The 20,410-nt window shown below is 40.6% G+C and overlaps 1 protein-coding gene across 4 annotated transcripts in view; it reads right to left on the reverse strand.

Annotated features, from left to right (window-relative positions):
• Positions 1 to 7,689: 7,689 nt before the first annotated feature.
• Positions 7,690 to 20,410, reverse strand: part of TGFBR1 (transforming growth factor beta receptor 1) — a 46,603-nt gene continuing 33,882 nt past the window's right edge. The window contains exons 5-10 of one of the 4 annotated variants that reach the window (XM_036330225.1): positions 19,368 to 19,535; positions 18,614 to 18,770; positions 16,883 to 17,007; positions 15,155 to 15,285; positions 12,028 to 12,149; positions 7,690 to 11,742 (exon numbers count right to left, since the gene is read on the reverse strand). In XM_036330225.1, coding sequence (XP_036186118.1) covers positions 11,739 to 11,742; positions 12,028 to 12,149; positions 15,155 to 15,285; positions 16,883 to 17,007; positions 18,614 to 18,770; positions 19,368 to 19,535 — 707 coding nt within the window. In that variant the 3' untranslated portion in view covers positions 7,690 to 11,738. Of the gene's footprint in view, positions 12,150 to 15,149; positions 15,286 to 16,435; positions 16,601 to 16,882; positions 17,008 to 18,613; positions 18,771 to 19,367; positions 19,536 to 20,410 lie in introns of those variants that run through there. The other 3 variants (XM_036330226.1, XM_036330224.1, XR_004971201.1) reach the window with 3 other exon arrangements.

Below are 20,410 nucleotides of genomic sequence, written 5' to 3' on the forward strand. Positions count from 1 at the left end.
TCTCTCTCACATACTAGGGCTGGCATAATGGTGACAAAGTGTCAGGAACCCAGGCTCCTTCTGTTTTGTTGTTCAGCCATCCCTACAGTGTTGCCCTTCTCAGGATAGACAAGGATGGCTCCCACCCCTACCCCTGCAATTGCATTCCAGACAGTAAGAAGGGGGGAAATATGTACATCATTGCCTGTTAGATGCTGAGCAGGCTACTTCTGCACACCTACCATGAGCCAGCACTCAATCACTTGGCCACACCTAGGAAGTATCTTTCTTAGCTGAGTAATCATGAGCCCAGTTAAAATTAGGGGCTTTTTTTTAAAAAAAAATATATATTTTATTGAGTTTTACAGAGAGGAAAGAAGAGGGATAGAGAATTAGAAACATAGATGAGAGAGAAACATCTATCAGCCGCCTCCAGCACACCCCCTACTGGGGATGTGCCCACAACCAAGGTACATGCCCTTGACTGGAATCTAACCTGGGACCCTTCAGTCCGCAGGCCGACGCTCTATCCACTGAGCCAAACCAGTTAGGGCTAGGGGCTTTAAAAGGGCTAGGGACTTTAAAAAAAAGAAGGAGGAGGAGGAGGAGGAGGAGGAGGAGGAGGAGGAGGAGGAGGAGGAGGAGGAAGAAGAAGAAGAAGAAGAAGAAGAAGGAGAAGGAGAAGGAGAAGAAGGGGAGAAGAGACATAAGGGAACAACCAGTAGAGGAATAGGGTGAAAGGGATATTTTCACTTCATAGATCTGTCTTATACCTTTTGAACCACATGAATTAAGAAAGAACATTGAAAGTCACAAATTGAGCACAAATATTCACCTCTCTACTAGGCTATGGCTCATTAGAATAAAATATAAGGTATTTTTAAAAGAATTAAATCATATTAGTGCTAGAAAACAAGAGAAGTTGCCAGCAGATCAGAAAGTCTGAGAAAACACAGAAAACTAGAAAGGTAAACCATAGCTCGAAATGCCAGGACCAAGAACATCCCTTCTCAAAGTAATTCCAGAAAAACTCCAAACTCAGAGCCAAGAAAAAGAAGGCAAGAGTAGGCCACAGGGCAATCATCAGGATAGCTGAGCGAAGAACTATATTCACAGTGGCTGGGCCAGTAGGCTCCCACCTTTTCCCTCCCTCTGCCCCCTAACATACCCCCAACCCATAAGGAGCAACTTTGCCCAGGACCCAAACATTACTCTCCAAATAATGAGTGATCTATCCAGGAAGGGATCCTAATATGGATGTTGAAACTGAAGAGAGAAGTGGAATAGAGATTAAAATTGCTCTAGACATTTACGAGAAACATATAGGACAAAGGGAGGAGAGGGGGATGGCTCTTCCCAAGAGGAAAGCATTATTTTTGCTCTAGTCCATTATTTAAGCCTCTCTGTAAATCAGCAAGTGTGGGGATCCCCAGGCTGTAATCTAGAGGTGAGCCTGCTGACACATGGATCAACAGCCTATAGGAGCCTGTAGCCAGCCCTCCCCTTCAAGGGGTGGCTTCCCCGGAAAACAGGCTTTACCAGAGATGTAGACATATTAATGTCGTCCTTCATTATGAAAGTGGATGAAATATTAGAGGAAAACCAATAGCATGAAAGAGCTAAACAAAGATGAGTAATGGAAGGAGTCATCCTGGAAAAACAAGACATAATAGGTAATATTCAAGAAGAAAACTCTATGGAGAGATTTGAGAGAATGTTAAGCCTCTAAAAAAACAAGAGCTAGCTGCCATTACAAAGGGAACCATCAGTGAACACGAAATCATTTTTGGGAATTTAAAATGACTGTCAAAAAACTATTTTCGGCAAACAGAAGGAATTATAGAATAGCCAAGACTAAAAACCATACCAGTTATCTGTGAGTCAATGAAATCTCCTACAACACAGGAAAAGCACAAAGCAGTGAAAAATTAAAGTCCAGGAACAAAGAAAGATCCAAGAGGTCAACACACATTCATTGGGGAGTTTGAGAAAGAAAAGAGACGGGGTGGGGATCATACATAATAGAAACACTTTCTGAGCTAGGAGAAAACACAAATCTTCAGATAAGCCCACCAGGTACCAGGCAGGATAAATAACAGTAAGATCCATACCTAGACACCTGTAGAAATTTCAAAACCCCAGGAACAACGAGTCTTAAAAAGAAAAAAGAAAAAAAAAACAGGTCAGCTACAAAGGAGTGAGAAAGTGACTGAAATGACTTCCCAGCAGAAATACTTTTAAACTATGTCTTTAAAATCCCAACCATTTACTCTGGAATAGGAATTTGAGCCTAAATTATATTCTCGGCCAAACCATCAATGAGTAAGTGTTGGGGGAGGGATATTTTCAGCTGTGCAGAGAAAGCAATGCACTCAAATTCACACATGTACTTGAGCAAAGCAAAAGGAATCTAAGAATGAGATTTCAAGGAACATGAGGTTAAAACAAATGAAAAGTTGTGATTGCTGGGAAAGTGAGGAAAATAAAAATGAAATTAAAAGACAGCTTTGAACCTTGACAATTGTGGGGTAGGGGTTAAGCACATGGAATTAACTTTATTTCTCTACTAGAGGCCTGATGCACGAAATTCCTGCAAGGGGCTTGGCCCCTGCCGCGGAAGCAGCTGCCTCTGCCTCAGCCCGAGGCTTCATTCAGAAGGACGTCCGGTCTAGTTAGCATATTATGCTTTTATTATTATAGATAGATTTGACCACGTTTTGTTCTACAGTGATTGGTATTTACACAACCATGATATGGGAAATGCTATTTTTATTAGGTTTAAGTATTCAGAAGTTCACCTAGATGACTTGATTACAGTTCTGGAGCAGAATGTAGACATTATAAATTGTGAAAGTTGGGAAGGATGGAGACCACAGCTGTTTATGTGGAGGAATGAGCATGATGGAAAGAGGCACAGAGAAGCTGCAGAATAAACTGAATTATATGACTCCATTTATATGTTATATGTCTATTTTATATGCATAGTAAAACAGCTGGAAAACTTACAATCACTTTTACTTTCTACACTTCCACATATTTTAAATTTTTACAAGCATAACTTTGACAATTAAAAAACTTTAACTAGAATACTAAAGATATATTTATTAGCTTGCGAGGGCACTTAGGGTTTTTGGTAAGGCCCTGAGCAACAAAGACTGTGTAAAATGAACTGCATTTTGTGAAATGCACAATCTAAAGTTAAACAGAAGCCTGCAGTTCTAAACAAAACAACACCCCCACCACCATCACCACAAAAAAAAAAAAAAAAAAAAAAAAGCTCAACACTGCCATCTACTGAGGATTTCTTGGAGAATCTGAGTTAGGAAGGCTTTTTGTTTTGTTTTGTAAGTAACACTAGAGGTCCGGTGCACAGATTCGTGGGGTCCCTCGGCCTGGCCTGCAGGGATCGGGCCGAAACCGGCTCTCCGACATCCCCTGAGGGGTCCTGGATTGTGAGAGGGCACAGGGCAGGCTGAGGGAACCCACCAGTGCACAATTGGGGCTGGGGAGGGACCGCAGGAGGGCTCCAGGGTGTGTCTGGCCCATCTCACCCAGGCCCAATAGGCCAGATCCCAGCCACAAGCAAACCTACCAGTTGGATCATATGCCCCCTGGTGGTCAGTGAGCATCACAGCTACTGGTCGAATGGTCAAACGGTCACTTAGACTTTTATATATATACTAGAGGCCCGGTGCACAAAAATTTGTGCACTGGGGGGGGGGAGGGGGGTCCCTCAGCCCGGCCTGTGCCCTCTCGCAGTCTGGGACCCCTTGGGAGATAACGACCGCTGGCTTAGGCCTGCTCCCGGGTGGCAGAGGGCAGGCCCAATCCCTAGGTGCAGCCCCTGGTTGGGCTCAGAGCAGGGCTGATTGGGGAGTTGGGGCACCGCCCCCTGTCATGCACAGAGCAGGGAGATTGGGAGGTTGTGATGCCACCCTCAGTCACGATCAGGGTAGGGCTGATTGGGGGGTTGGGGCACCGTCCCCTGTCACAATCAAGGCAGGGTCGATGGGGAAGGTTGCGGCGCCACCCCGTCACGCACAGAGCAGGGCTGATCAGGGGGTTGGGGTGCCTTCCCCTGTCACGAACACAGCAGGGCGGATAGGGAGGTTGTGGCCCCGCCCCTGTCACACACAGAGCCACAGGGCAATCAGGGGGTTTGGGCGCTGCCCCCTGTTACGCTTATCCCAGTGCCGGGAGGCCTCATGGCTCCGCTGATCCCGGTGCTGGGAGGCAGATTACCCTTTTACTATATAGAATAGAGGCCTGGTGCACGGTTGGGTGCCGGCTGGTTTGCCCTGAAGGGTGTCCTGGATCAGGGTGGGGGTCCCCACTGGGGTGCCTGGCCAGTCTGGGTGAGGAGCTGAGGGCTGTTTTCAGGCTGTGGGTGACTGAAGCTCCCAACTGCTCCTTTTTTTCTTTTTTTTCTTTTTATTCTGGGCCAGCTTTAGCTTGAGGCTTGGCTCCAGCACTTAGGCCTCGGCTGAAAGTAGGTTTCTGGCCTTTGCATACAATGTTGCGAATCTGCTGGCTGAAGTCCTGCGGTATTTGTTACAGAGTTTCTTAAACTGCCCGCTCAGAGGCCTGCAGCTGCAGGCGGGGAACGTTGGTTTCCTCCGTCACTGAGGCAAGCAAGTCTCATGTTAGTTTCAAGCTGCCTGGCTGCCGGCCGCCATCTTGGCTGACAGTTAATTTGCATATCTTGCTGATTAGCCAATGAAAAGGGTAGCGGTCATACGCCAATTACCATGTTTCTCTTTTATTAGTGTAGACTAGTAGCCCTGCGCACGAATCCGTTCACCAGTAGCTCGCTGCTGCCCTCCTGTAACTCTCTGCCTGCTGCCCCTCCCTCCTGTAGCAACCCCGCCCACACCCCCTCCCCCTCTCCTTCTCCTCATAGCTTGCTTCCCTGCCCCCTCCTGTAGCTCTCCGCCACCCGCTTATAGCTCACTGCCCCACCCTCCTGCTGATCCATGATCCGGTCATTACGCGGTTGGTTGTTACGTAACGACCATTTGCATATTACATCTTTATTATATAGGATAGATTGCCTTTTGACACTTGCACAAACTTGAAATCTGGCTTGTCTTCTACCAGCAGCAGGGATTACTAGCGACATATGTACAAAATCAGGATGGTATGGAGAGACACTTGGGAAAGTCTGGGCAACAGTTTAAGACATGGAGTTTGTTCACCTCAGCAAACAACTGACCCAAGGATATGGCCTCATTTCTGACACGGCTGAAGGGTACGGGACCAGTGAAGAGTAGGGATAGGGTACCAGAAAGAACCTTTAATAAGTCTTGCTTTCCAAAAATAACTTGTCCGGTGAAATAGTGAATGCATCCCTGGTCTCTGGAAATGGGAGAACAAGGAGAGCCTGTCCTGGAGCTACAGAAAGAATGCTGGTGTTCCTGAGCTCGATGACATGGCCAAGGCATTCAGCTCATGTTTTGGAATGACTGGAATATACCAAGGAGCCAGAGTCTAAGAGGAACCAAGCTGCATCTGATTATCCATCTTGCCACACCCAACCTGTTAGCAGGCACTGGATTTGCATATCTCACTTACCCACCCTTAGGGCACGTTCCCTAAAAACTCAGGCCCTGAAATCTAATAAACCAAACTCTTGTTCCTTTTTAAAGTAAAGGTTGAAAATATTAACATCCCAATAAGATCAAAGCAACCTTCAACCCAACTTATGGGTTTAAAAAAGGAACATAAAACAAACAAGTAAAAAACGCCACCGTATTAGAATTACAAATGTAGTGGAACTGAAAAGACTTCCAAAATCATCTGGTTCACTAAGCTCAGACACTGGGCTGCTGTAAATAAGAATTCTCAGTGTGGTTGTGTTTGTTTTTTGTTTGTTTGTTTTTGGAAGGCTAGTACAAGAACTAGGAAGAGGGGGATGATATGTACAGGATGTTATCTAGTCAATGCTCAATAAATATATATTGAGAATGTAAAAATGTTCTTTCACATTAATTTCAATCGAGCTCCAAACTTCCACTTTATTAAAAGTTCCTGAGTTCTAAGGAGAGCCCATTGTTTTAAAGAAAACGACATCAAGTATGAGAAAAATACAGACGAATAAGACAATAGAAGTAGAGCCCTTGCTGGTTTGGCTCTGTGGATAGAGCATTGGCCAGTGGACTGAAGGGCCCCAGGTTCGATTCCAGTCAAGGGCACGTATCTCAGTTGCAGGCCAGATCCCTGGCCCTGGTCGGGGCGTGTGTGGGAGGCAACCAATCAATGTGTCTCTCACATCGATGTTTCTCTCTGTCTCTCCCCTTCCCTTCTACTCTAACAACCAATGAAAAAATATCCCCGGGAGAGGATTGATTAACCAAAAAAAAGAAAAAGAAAAAGAAAAAGAGGGAAGCCAGGCCCTCCACTTGGAGGCCCCCAGCGTGAAAGACTTGCTCCTTTAAAGTGAACATCCAGCTCCACAGCTGCGCTCAGATCGATTCATGGTCACTTGGGATTCCTTTAGCAGGATGACCGTTCGTTCAGACTCTCCTTGCTCTGATCCAAACCCTGGGCTAGGCAATAGGTTCCCAGAAATGAGTGACTCTTGGAGTCTTCATTTCCAGCTGCAGAGGCAGGCCTCAGAACCATTCAAGGACACAGAATTTGCATAAGGGCTTAACAGGAAGCATGTGTACAGTATGACATGGCTTTACAGAGCTACACAGAGAAGATTCCACTAAGATGAGGCACTGTGCTCCTTGACAGGGCACCCCAGACATGCCTGGGTCCCTGGAAGACAAGGGCCCCAGCCTTTGTAACATCAAGTTTTTCTACTCATTTCTCAGAATAGCCCCATTTTGTAAATCCTTGATTAGGAAGCTAAAAAAGTGCAGTTGCCAGATATGTCTAGCAGGCCATATATGTAAAAACACCTTTTCCAAATCAGGAAACACCAGAGGCAGAAGAGGCCTATATAAAGCTAGTCAAGCTGTTTTTCTGAATCTATAATGTTTTAAAGAAAATGTCAGTTTTTCCAAAGAAAGCTCTACAGAGGTGTCTTATTATGAAGAAAGAAAAAAAACCCCTAAGTCCAGTCTTTGAGTTGAAGTGACTAGTCTCTGCTTTGAGGGCAATCTAACCTGCAACCCCTATGTCCCAGCCAGTCAGGGGTTTGAGCACATCTCCTCCAGCAGTCCTTTAAGAATCAAAATAATAATATGGCTCTAACACAAACTTAGCAAACTTGCCGAGTCAGAAGCAAAGCAGTTCCCCTGCAGACAGGTGCCATCCTGACCACTGGCAGCTCAAAAGCCCCCAGCAGGTGGGAAGAAGCCAGCACAGAGATGCACCCTGGGCAGGTGAGCACTTCTCTAACATGTTTCGATACTGTAATTTGTTCTGAGTAGGAATCCAAAGATTCTAGTCTCTAACTTCAGCAACTACATTTCTTAACAGCATGGCTCACTCGGACAGACACACTTTATTTTAAACTAGAGGCCCGGTGCATGAAATCCGTACACGGGTAGGGTCGCTAGGCCTGGCAGGTGATCAAGGCTGATTGGGGCCTCCCTTCCCTGGCTGCTGGATGCTGGCCGGGGCCTTCCTTCATTCTGTGCCGCCCCTTGGTGGTCAGCGCACATCATAGCAAGCGATCAGTCTCCTGGTCAACCTCTAGTGGGGACAATTTGCATATTAGACTGTTATATATATAGATAGGTAGATACGGGACGCCACTGGTACTTGGGGGAAAAGTAATTTATTTGCATTGTTTCCATTGTTCTACTGTAGTGTTAGGACTTGACATTAAGTATCACTCTTCTACTTCCTATTTACAGTTCATTCAGAATATTACTACAAATACAATATACATACTTTAAAAACTTATGAGGAACTGCAGTTTTTGTTTTTCTCTCCTCTTTACAGGTTTCTCAAAATCATTCAACTTAAAGGAAAATTTATATGGACATTTTCTGTACACATCTGAAAGAGCAGAGATTACATGATAAAAGCCAAAAGGATTTTGCACAAATACAATAAAATACAGAAAACAGAAAGTAAGAAGATGTTATTTGGGGTACAAATATAAACAATACAGTACCATTTGAGTAATCTAACAACATAATACTCACACTTTATAGAAATAAAACTGCAAACCTGGAGAATGCTTTGACAAATATTTAAACATATATATACAATGAGGTAAATGTACCTTGGTCTCTTGAGAGGTAATTTAAGTTTAAAGCAATTGACATTTTGAAGCATCTCCTTGAGATATAAAGAAACAGCAAACACCCCATTCCATTGGCACAATGTGAAAAAGGGATATCAAAACACAGTTCATCATATTCATTCACAAATCTAGTTAAAAAAATAAAAATAAATTCAATGAAGTTCTTTTTAAGCTTTAAGAAACAGGTTGAATGTTATTAACCACATTTTTAAAATTTACAATTAAAAATAAGATTGCATAATGGGATGGAAAACTTTGAATGTACTGACAATCCTCAACGTCCTAGAAGTCCAGCATTCCTAGACAGAGGGCCATGGCTAACCCAGTGTTCCAAAACAGACATAAGAAGCTTTACTACATGTCCAGAGCTATCCCTAAGATCTCAAAAATATGTGAATTGGCATTTTTCGCCAAGTTGTAACAGAATCATAATTTGGAATCTCTATTATCTGGAGCCAAAACACCGCCACAATCAAGAAACAAAAAACAGGTGACTTACAATTGCTCTTTCAGTGTGAGGATAAAAATTAAGTCTTGATGTGACATGTCCAATGGGATACTGATTTTGTTATGCATTTTAATTAGCACTTTGCCATCATGTTTTACAGAATATTCTATGTGACAATTCTCAGATGTAGAGAAAAATAAAAGGTAACTCATGCATAAGCTGCAAAGTGGCCAAGTGACCAGTTACATTTTGTCGTAAGAACTGAAATTTGGAATTCTTGATGGCATGGCACTCTATACCAACTCAAGGCACTTCTTGAGCACTATTATTACAGCAGAATTATAGGCTCAGCTCTTTGGGCTTCACCCTGTCCTATAGGGAATACAACTGGCCACGGCTTCTGGCATATCTCCCACTGCCATAGCTGCCACTCGTTGGCCAAGGCTGAAGTCAAAGTAGGGCAGCCAGCAGGACCATCATCTGCCCGATCTCCAAACTTGGAGAACCTTCTCAGTAACATCCAATATTCAAGGAAATGAAAAATGAAAGTATGCCCCACAACTTCCATCAACCATTTTAGATATCACGATAGATATCAAAGTCAGCTATTTAGTGGAAAGGCTGCTGGGGAAGGGGGAGGGGAAGGTTGGCAAGGTTATGATCTCTGAGTCAGGGATCAGCAGGAAGGTGGGTTGAGAGAAACAGAGCTGAAGTTATAAAAGGAAGGACCATGCGTGTCTGTGCCCTCGTGGGCCATACCTCCCCATCCTCATTCCTCCAGGGTACTGACAAAATGGATGTGGACAGGTAATTTGCCTGAAGGTGTATATTAGCCAAGTTGAATCTTAGAAGGTGAGCATCTGAAGACAGGCAGTATAAACAAAGGCTTAAGTTTCTAAATGACAAAATTAATACTCTAGTCAAACTTAACTGCAGATGATCTGTTTCATCTTTTAAATTACTTTCATTTTCAATATTAGCCAACTGAGGTTTATCAAACTGTCATTAGCCAAACAAGAAACTAGCTTCAATATGTAAATAAAATTTAGAACTAAATTTCAACTTTAAAAAAATTCCCTGACTCATCAAAAATACATTTTATCGACTTAAGAAAAGTATAATTGTAACTCAATCTTTGATTTCATAAACAATATAATCAACAAAAATCGATTACCTTGTATGAAAGTGAGCAATCATATGTCACAACTTTAAATCAGACAAGAACTTTTGGTAGGTTCTTAAAATTATATAAAAATAGTTTGTGATAAAATACATTGGTCCCCTGGATTTCATAAAGCAGATCTGGTAGGTTTAGAAATGGCAGGGGGGAAAAAAAAGAGTGCCTAATCACAGAGCTAGAGATTATTAAACAGGAAATATAACACAATTATAAAAACAAACCTGTCAAACTCATATATCTGCTTTAATGAAATTACGGAAACTACAAAAATAACTCAAATTTGGAGTCAAAATATTAACTTCTAAGCACATTTCCCCATGACATTTTTAAACACATGAAATTGACCCTAAATTCCTGTGTAATGTCTTTTTTTCTAAAATTACTTTGGTTTTAAGACCAAATAGTCTTTCAAACTTGGTCTATGTATAAGAGATAAGACGTTATCAGAATGCAGTTCAGTCAGCGTCAATGGCCACTCCCTCTTACTGACCTGAATACTATACTATACGGTTATTCTAACCCTTTCACTGGGAAATCGACGGCACTATGAAGTCAGTGTCTGCCTCGCAGCTAAATAGTTTGCCCTCAGAATAAGATCACAGTGATAAAGAAAACGTTGAAAACTGTAAAAGCTCTGCAAAGACTTTCAGCACTGGAAGTAAAACCAGTTGTTATAAGCTAGTTTCAACTTAATGTGAGAAGACCATGACCAGTTTATTTTAAACATTCAATTTGACCAAAAACGTTTGTAAATGGAGAACCTATACTCAGAATACGCTTTAGCTACCACTCTCCCAAATACCACGTCTGCTGAATTTATTACAGAGCCATGTAAATTAAGCAGTTAAAATATCTGCACACAGAAGGAAAGACTGAATTAAAAGCTGCCTTCCTCAAAATGTAGTGACACCTCAAAACCACACTAACTCTAACCTCAGTTACAGACAGAAAACCCACCAGTGACTCCTACGTAACAAATGTGACTCTCTCGCACACCTGTTATCTACTCAATTAACTACCTTTACCTTCCTAGAAAAAGGCCTATCATTTAACATTAACCATATTCTAACTTTAAACATAATTCATTTCTTAAAAAAATAACACTGTCTTTTATCACATAAAGAACAAAATGGCTTACAGAATGCCACACAACTTTCCACAAGCAGCTAGACAAATTTTCCTTTAGAAAAATTAGTCTGTATGCTACCAATTTTAAATTAAAGTACTATAAGCATCTAGAGTGCCACTTGATATTTTTTAAAGTATACTTAGACGACACAACTAAAATGCAAAACCCTGATGAGAGACTATCCAACATGACCATGATAACAATTTACCAATTAATGCCACTTCATTAGTGGTTTAAGCACATTCTGGTAGGAGAAAGGCATTTTCAAACTGGAATACTAAATGACATCACAAAAACTCTCCAAAAAAAAAGCAAAAGAGAAAATGTCTGGTTTACCCAGATAAACTATCTGAATTGAAACACTACCGGTTTTAACACGCACAGACTTTAAGCAATTCCACTCATTTCCATTACAAAGACATAGAAGTGGCACTTACTGGTATAGTACAATCCCATTTGAAGGCATGTAATATTCTGAATATGTGAAAGAACGATAATAGTATACAAAATAAAATTGCATAAATTATGTTCTTCACTACTATATGAGGTCATTTTTAGACTCAAGCTAAGAGTTTTTTAAGTGTTAGTTTTAAGATCCTGAAATTTACAGAACAGTACATTCAATGTCTAAATCAAAGAAACTCTTTAGTGGTTCAGAATCCTCTGAGAATGTACTAACCAGGAGTAAATTACTTGCTTTAAAAATAAGAAATGCTTCGGATAACTCAGCGTCCAGCTCCTTCACCCTTAACGATGATCTTCAGCGCAGCAGAGTTACCTAACGTTAAGACCAGCAATTTTAGCTTTAAAAAACAAAAAGTTTTGTATTAATAAAAAATAAAGGTAGACTATACAACACTTTGTAACTGTCCTGGGAAAGAAGAGTTCATAGTGCACAGAAAGGACCCACATGGCTGATTCCTGGGCCCACAGAAACCCTGGGAAGTTTTAAATTGGCCTATTACACTGTTGCAAAAGGAGCACTATCCTTCCGTTCCCTCTCAGTGAGGTAGAACAGGTGACCTCCCAAATTAGAGCCCAGGAGCAGATCTGAAGAAAAGGAGGTTCAGGCAAAGCCGCAGAGTTACATTTTGATGCCTTCCTGCTGACTGAGTTGTGACAAAGTTTTCTTAATCCGCAAAGCTGTAAGCCTCGCTGCTCCATTGGCATACCAACATTCTCTCATAATTTTAGCCATTACTCTCAAGGCCTACAAGAAAATACAAGAAAAAGAATTAATGAATGCACTCTATCAATCCATCTAGATAAGAATGTAATTTATCTGCGAGTTTTCCTTCTAAATGACATTTCTTAATGTACACATTTTTTGTTTGAGCATTTGTAATACCATGTGAACAGAAATAACCTAAATTCCCATCGACGAGGTACTGATGCTAGCAGCTGGAAAGGAGACACAGAGCGACTCACTCACCTGAAAAAGCTGAATCCTAAATCAGAGCTATGTAAGGCAAAGAAGGAACTTGACTCACACTAATTTAGAGTGAAATTCAGGCGAAAAATAGAAGCATTAGCTAAAAGAGCTGGAACCCCAGATACCTGCCCTTCCCCCTTCCCTACCTCAGTAATAGACTAGAGGTTTGTATCTGAGAGGGTAAAATAGAAATTTCTGACTTGGGGAACATAGATGAGAAAGTTCCATACTGAGAACACACTAAATGCTAAGACCATAGGCTTTCTCCCCAAAACACAGGCAGCAACATGTACATACTACTCCAGGCAAGAGCCTGGAAGAGTCTTCCCTGGAGCATGTGAGCAGCCCTTAGAGGAGAGACCTGAAGGGACTGAGATCAGTGGCCCCTGTCAGAACACTTAAAGATTACAGTCAAAAAGCTCCATTCCTGTGCACAGAGCTTCCTATAAGCATTCAGTGCCCTGTTTTTAAACAGAGCATGAGTTTCATCAAACATTTGAGAGAAGTCTATAAAATGTAGAAGCTGACACGAACAGAAAAAAGCAGCTTGGAGAAAACAGAAGCTGTACACAGAGAAAAAAAAAATCAACAATCTATCATTAACATCCTCAAAGAGATCCAAAAAATATGGTATTGGATATTTCATTGATAGATTTTTGTTTCTGAAGTCTAACATTCATAATCAGAGTTGAAAAAAGAAAAGAGAGGGAAATGAAAGAGAAAATCAAAGAAATATTTCAGAAACATTTCCTAGAAGTGAACATTTGTTTCTAGATTAAAAAGGACCAAGTGCCCATTACAGACATATATTCATTCAACAAATATTTACTGAGTGCCTACCACATACCAGATTCTGTCCTAGGTACTGGGGATATGGCAGTGGGCAAACACAAAATCCCTGCCTTCATAAACCTTATATTCTAGAGGTTTAAAGCATAACATTAACAAGTAAGCAAAACACATGGACTGTCTGCGGTAAGTGCTAAGGAGAAACATCATTTAGGGAAGAAGATAAAATATGCTAGATGAGGAGGATGCTTTGTTGTTGTTAATCCTCATCTGGGGATATTTTTCCCACTGATTTTTAGAGAGTAGAAGGGAGGGGAAGGGGAAGGGGGGAAGAGAGAGAGAGAGAGAGAGAGAGAGAGAGAGAGAGAGAGAGAGAGAGAGAGAGAGGCATTGATGAGAAAGGGACAGATGGATTAGTTGCCTCCCACATGCGCCCAGGCTGGGGCTGGGGATGAAACCTACAACCCAGGTACATGCCCTTGACCAGAAATCAAACCTGCGAGTGGGCAGACGCTGTAACCACTGAGCCACGCCAGCCAGGTCAAGAGGGATGCTATTTTAAACAGATGGAGAGGTAACATCTCATTGACAAGGTAACATTTAAGCAGAGACCTAAAGGAGGGGAGGAATGAGCAAACCAAGAAACAGGAAAACATGTGATCCAGGAAGGAGAATTCACGACAAAACAGGCAAAGAGAATCCCAGGACCAAAGGTGAGGGATATCCCAAGATGAAAGCTGTACAGCTGGGTTAGAGAGCAACCAGTCCAGACTGGAAAACGTCAGAAGGTTCTGAAAGGCACTTCTTTAGTCAGTTTCATCTATTTTTTAAAATATGTTTCAACTATTGAGAGGAGATTTATAAAACCCTAGGAAAGTGAAAAACTGAATTAGTGATAAGTACATAAAAAACTAAATGGAAAATAAACAAACTGAATGGCATTAATTCAGCATGATGTGGTAGTCACTGCAAGTTCAGGAATGCTCTTAAACTTTTCTTCATGGTTAAAAAGCCACCTATCTGCTCAGGAAGAATCTGTTCGAATTATAGAGTAAATACAAAAATACTCAAGTCTGTACTGCAGTATTAAGATCAAATTTTTCAGAGGCAAAATCCAGCCCAATTTCATTTATTAAACATGCCGATTCTTTGCACACATAAGACGTATCTGGGTCTAAGTACATGGTTTTGTTGGAGATAGCTAAGGAGAGCTCTTGATGTCAAAGGTTCTACTGAGTCTACATTATTTTGAGATGTAAAATCAACTACTTAGTGGTCAGCTTTTAATTCCTCCTAAAGTACAAAACTTCAAATCTGGAGGGAAATGTTCTGCCTCACCAGATTATTAGTAACAGGCAACAATTAAAGATGGATTCCATAAAATTTGTCTTAAAATTTCTTTAAATTTACAACTACAAAGAGATTTCTAAAACTTTTTGTAAGAGCTAGCATTGAGAAGCTCAGACACTGGGGGGGGGGAGCTTTCCCCCCAAATTCCTGGTGAGTGATCCTACGGGCAATGAAGAGAATAAGATATAAAACCATCTGAACCATCTTCATAATCATCTTATCCAAGCTCTTCATTTTACAAAACGTCATGCTAAAGTTAGAGAACTGAAGGCATTTGCCCAGCGTCGCTCTGAAATGATACCCAGGCTTGACCTAGAATACTGGTCTCCCGATTCCTGTCAGCACGCATCCCACTATTCTGGACTGCCCTGATTGAAGGGAAGTATTCATTCAAAATGCAGGTGCTTTGGTTATCGGCCGGTCCAAATAAACACTGTTCTCATGGCCAGTGCAACTACACCATGGCCTTTCAATGTGCTTATAAACTAACATGAAAAACAAATCATTCTGTTTTACTCAGTTTAACTGCTATGAAAAAGAAAAAGAGAATCTGTGTCTGTTTTCCTTAAAGAAAAGTAGCAAATTTGCAGTTACTAAACAGAATTAGTTTAGAAAACTGCATAGTGTCTAAAAGAAATACTCACTTCACAGCTCTGCCATCTGTTTGGAATATTTGGCCTCAACTTCTGTTCACAAACAACTTTTCTCATTTCTTCAACTGATGGATCAGAAGGTACAAGATCATAATAAGGCAGCTGGTAATCTTCATGAATTCCTATATTGGTAAAAGAAAGAAAAAATGTATTTTAAAGAGTTTACTCAGATAATGCCAGACCATTCTTTGACCAGGCAGGAAAGGAAGTCCTGAGTGTGCTATCACAGGGTCCCATTACTAAATTAGGTGAGTGAACAGGGTTCACAGCTTGCTCTGTCTCATCCACATCTCTACCAACAACCCACCTCCCAACCTGATTGGGCTCACACCTTGAAACTACATATTACTGTGGGGTCATAAAGGCTATTTGAATGATGATGAATTATGAGCTGTGGGGACTAGATTGACAGTTTCCTCTAGAACTCTTAAGAGTTTTAATGAGTTTTTCTTCCATGAGTGCATGGCCTCTCACTTGGCAGGGGATGTACCCTCTATCACTGAGATGGGAATCCTACAAGACAAGCCTGAGGTGCAAATCCCTTCCTCTCCTTGCATCTGCCAATGACCTGTTCTCCTGCTACAAGGCAGAGACACACTCTGCCCCTCACGGCCTCAAAAACCTGAGACCTTAGTCCAGCGATACTGAACCTATGACACGCGTGTCAGGTGACACACGAACTCATTTTTTTTGGTTGATTTTTCTTTGTTAAATGGCATTTAAATATATAAAATAAATATCAAAAATATAAATCTTTGTTTTACTATGGTTGCAAATATCAAAAAATTTCTATATGTGACACGGCACCAAAGTTGAGTTAGGGTTTTTCAAAATGCTGACACGCTGAGCTCAAAAGGTTCGCCATCACCTAGTCTCAGCCAAGTGTGGGCTCCCAGATAAGAGCCTTTCTCAAGGAAACATCAAAAGTGCTCTATCTAAAACTAAATTTAAAAGTTAAAACAGACCTAGTCAGCATGGCTCAGTGGCTAGGGCATTAGCCCACACACCAAAGGGTCTTGGGTTCAATTCCTAGTCAAAGGGATGTACCTGGGTTGCAGGTTTGATCCCCAACCCCGGTCAGGGCGCATGTGGGAGGCAACGAATCAATGTTTCTCTCTCTCTCGATCTCTCTCTCTCTGTCTCTCTCTACCCTTCTGCCCCCTCTCTTAAATACACACACACACACACACACACACACACACACACACAAAGGAAAAAGTATCCTCACTCCTTGAGGATAAAAAAAAAAAAAAAAAGTTAAAGCAAACTTACGTCAAAAAGCAACATAATGGCGGTGTAATTGTACTGTACTCTGTATACCTAATTTCCAAGTTGGGAAAAATAACCACCATCTCGGGGGAAAAATCAGTTTGACTCAGGTGCATGCTAGACAGTTTCCTGGGTGGCCACCAAAGCAGTCATCCATTCAACATAACTCTATTTCAAGAAAATAAAGGGTTAGAGTCTGATGCCTTCCAAGATTCAAGAGGAAACAGAAAAGGAATACATTAGGATAAAGCTGTGCATTAGGTAAAGCAAGTCACGTTGTGTTCCCCCCATTACAGGTTTTGGCTCCTTTATTTTCTTGGCACTCTCCTGATCACCTGGTGAGCATAATTTTAGACTGTTGATGTGTTTAATTTCATTCAATAAAAGAGAAAGCAATTCTTAAACAACTTCTGTTCAGACAAACTGTTGAGGAAAGGGGAAGAAATTTACCACCAATGGAACATCTTCGAGCTATTTCCCAGAATACTAAGCCCATTGCATAGATGTCAGCACGCTTGAAGGATTCAAAGTGTTTCATATTTATGGAATCATCTAGAACTTCAGGGGCCATGTACCTAAAAAAGAAATCAGTATTTTATTTTATTGAATGGTGGCCATATTATTTTTGAACTGTTTAATAAATTTTCTTTTACCCCTGAGAATTAAAAAAGAAAAAATATATATATTAAGACTTTCCCCCTCTTTCAGCATGGTACTGCTGGGTTTTTTAAATGACCCATCCTTATAAATATTTTCCCAAAGTACATAAAGTACAAAGTAAAAAATCATTCCATTACTATCACACAGTTAACGTTTGATGAATATGCTTTCAGACATCTCTTTATTCATACAAATACAGTATTACATAACTGAGATCATATTAGACTCAAGAAAAGTATTATATAACCATACTGGCTTCCAAATTAATGATGTCAATTAAACCCTAATTGCTACCTGCCTTATAATCTTAGTTTTCAATGAAAGCCACAGGAAACAACTGTGACTGTTAACAAATGTCCTGATGCACACCACCTATTTTGTCATGCACTTTGCAGGAATTATATATTTTAATCTAGAAGTCTCCTCATTAAAATCGGGTGGACAACAGGTCAGGGACATATCCCAGGGAAGAAAATAGTAGATTAAAACGAATGCTAATTTTCCTATTGATGCCACAGTGTGGAGTCCTGAGGTTTCAAAAGCCCTACCAAGGTTACAGATCAGGACCTACAAAGACCTGTGGCAACCACTGTACTGCAACCAGAGTTTAGAATTCTGAGAGTCCCTACTGAATCCAGAAGTCATAAATACAACTTAGATAGAATAAAGCTTGGCTCACTTCAAGGCCAAGGTGGTAGTTTGAAGATATGTTGTGATATAGAGCAAGCTTGTGTTCACAGGTTCAAATCTCAGCTCTTCAGCTTACCACCCATTTAAGAGGTTGGCCACATTACATAACCTCTATGAGGTATATTCCTCATCTGTGACTTGAGAATGACACCTACCTAGTTAGATTATTTTGAGGACAAATATTTACTGAGTATCTACTATGTATGAGGCACTGTGATGGACACTGAGAATATAGATTGCTTCCAAGTGGCCTACAACCCAATGGAATATACAGACAAATAAATAATTACACCATAATGTGTTAATAAGTGCCTTAACGGTCCAATTTCAGCATGCTATGAGAGCTGTTGGCAAGAACACCTAACAGTCCAGAAAAGGCTTCCTATGAGAAAGAAAGGGTGAATACAAGTTAGGGAAACAGTAGGGGAAAGTGGATTCTAGGTACAGCACATGCAAAATTTTTAAGGAAGAAAGGCAGGCATATTTTCAGGAACTGAAAATAGTTGGGATAGTTACAGTACAGCATTTGAGGAGGGCATCAAATGAGATAATATATTAAAAAATTTCATTAAAATGATTGGCACACAGTAGGTACCCTATAAACATTAGCTCCTATTGCTATTATAATTAACATCACTAATGAAAATATTTTCTGGAAGGACCATCTTTCATCAGCAGGCTTCTTTTTAAGTCAGGCAACCTTGGTTTCAGAGCAGACAAAACCATAAGATCTTCTACCTGTGGTTGAGTTTCAGAGAAAATATGTATATGCAGATGAGAGGAAAAGAACTTGCTTTTAGAACATATTAAAGACTTTATTCACAAGTATACCGTTTTGTTCCCACTCTGTGGTTTGGAGCAATATCAATTGTATCTGTGGCTGAATCATGCCTTACTGCCAGTCCCAAGTCTGCAATACAACAAGTTCCGTTCTTCTTTACCAAGATATTTTTTGATTTCAAATCTCTGTGAGCGATGGCTGGTTTTCCTAAAGAAAAAGAAATGAAACATAATTGCTTAAAAGGTAGTACCAATCACAATTTTTACCTGGGTCATTACTTAACATCCTCAAGTGAAACAGGTAGCAAGTGGATAATCACTAGAGCATAGAGATTTGTTGGTGTCTGATATCCTACATAGCACAAAAATCATAGCAAAAGCATTTAATAACTAAAAACATAATATTTAATTTTTCAACTGTCAAAGGGTCTCATGCAGTCTTATCTCAAAGTCAAATATAATTTTGTTAGATGGATGATAACATTTATATAGCATGTTGACATTTATAAAGCATTTCCACTTTCACTTACACATAAAAAATACATCTCTTAGACTTGAATTCTGAAATCAATATCCTCAAAAATCACGAGTAGGAAACTGAATGCTATTTTTTAGAACTCACAAAAGTATCAGTATTGTTACAATGACTACAGGATCTTTAAACAAATTCCTAGATTCCTGACTCCATGTGAGATTTTCAACAGAAATATAACATCTCCAATTAGACTGACTTCCTACAAAAATGTTCTGAGCAGACATTAGATCCATGGGAATTGAAAGTAAAAACAGGATTGCTTCAAGTTACCTTGGGTACCAACAATCTCCATATGAAGATGGGCAAGTCCACTTGCTGTGGACAGAGCAAGTTTTATCATTCCTTCCACAGTAACTGTGTATCTGTTCAAATAATCGAAAAGGGATCCATGCTCATGATAATCTGACACCAACCAGAGCTGAGTCCATGTACCATTGTCTGCAAAGTATAATAACAATATTTCAGACGCCTGTAGAACATTTACAATTTATTTGTTCAAAAGTTATCACTTTACTCTATCCCAAATCCCACTACAATATGATCGAACCTTAAATTTGTAAATATTTCCTTCATATTTTCCTGTATTTTCATTTTGTCTTATACTTTTACATATGCATCCTTTAGGTCCTCAGAGTAAGCCTCATTTCCTGAGATAAGGCTGGATGACTAATCCAATTTAAGAGACAAGGAATCGGTGAAGGGCTGAGGAGGAGGAGAAAGCGGGATGGAGGGGGCTAATGGGGGGGACGGAGGAGACAATCTCTAATGCTTTCAACAATAAAGATAAATTAAAAAAAGAGAAAGACAAGAAATCACAGTTCAAAGATGTAATCTTGAGTCTACAGAGACAGTGGTAAAGTGGGAACTCTAGTGCCTAGAAAAATGCCTGGTTCAGGTTAGGTGCTCAGTGATTGTTTCTGGGAGGAGGGAAACAATGAAGGGAAGCAGGAAAATGAGAAGTATCAGGACCCTAGTATGGCCACAGTGTGGAATGGAGCAGTATGGAACAAAACTCAAAGTGAGGTGAAATGAAGAAATGCAAGCTTTAATGAGAGGCTCTGAATATAGTTAACAAAGAAGCCACATGAGATGATTACGACTCTAAGACTTCATAAAAGTTTATCACTGACACACGGAAAAACTGAGCCAGAACTGAAATGTCAGGAGAAGACAAAGTTGGGACTGAACCCAGTTTTACACACACAAGATGATTTTAAACCTGAAGAACTAGGAATGTATATACCAAAAGTTCACTTGTAAGCTGATGCATGAATTTGCAATGTGTTTTCCCATGGGAATCAAGGTAAAGGTTT

Source organism: Myotis myotis, unplaced genomic scaffold, assembly GCF_014108235.1.
Source record: "Myotis myotis isolate mMyoMyo1 unplaced genomic scaffold, mMyoMyo1.p scaffold_m19_p_12, whole genome shotgun sequence".
NCBI lineage: Eukaryota > Metazoa > Chordata > Mammalia > Chiroptera > Vespertilionidae > Myotis > Myotis myotis.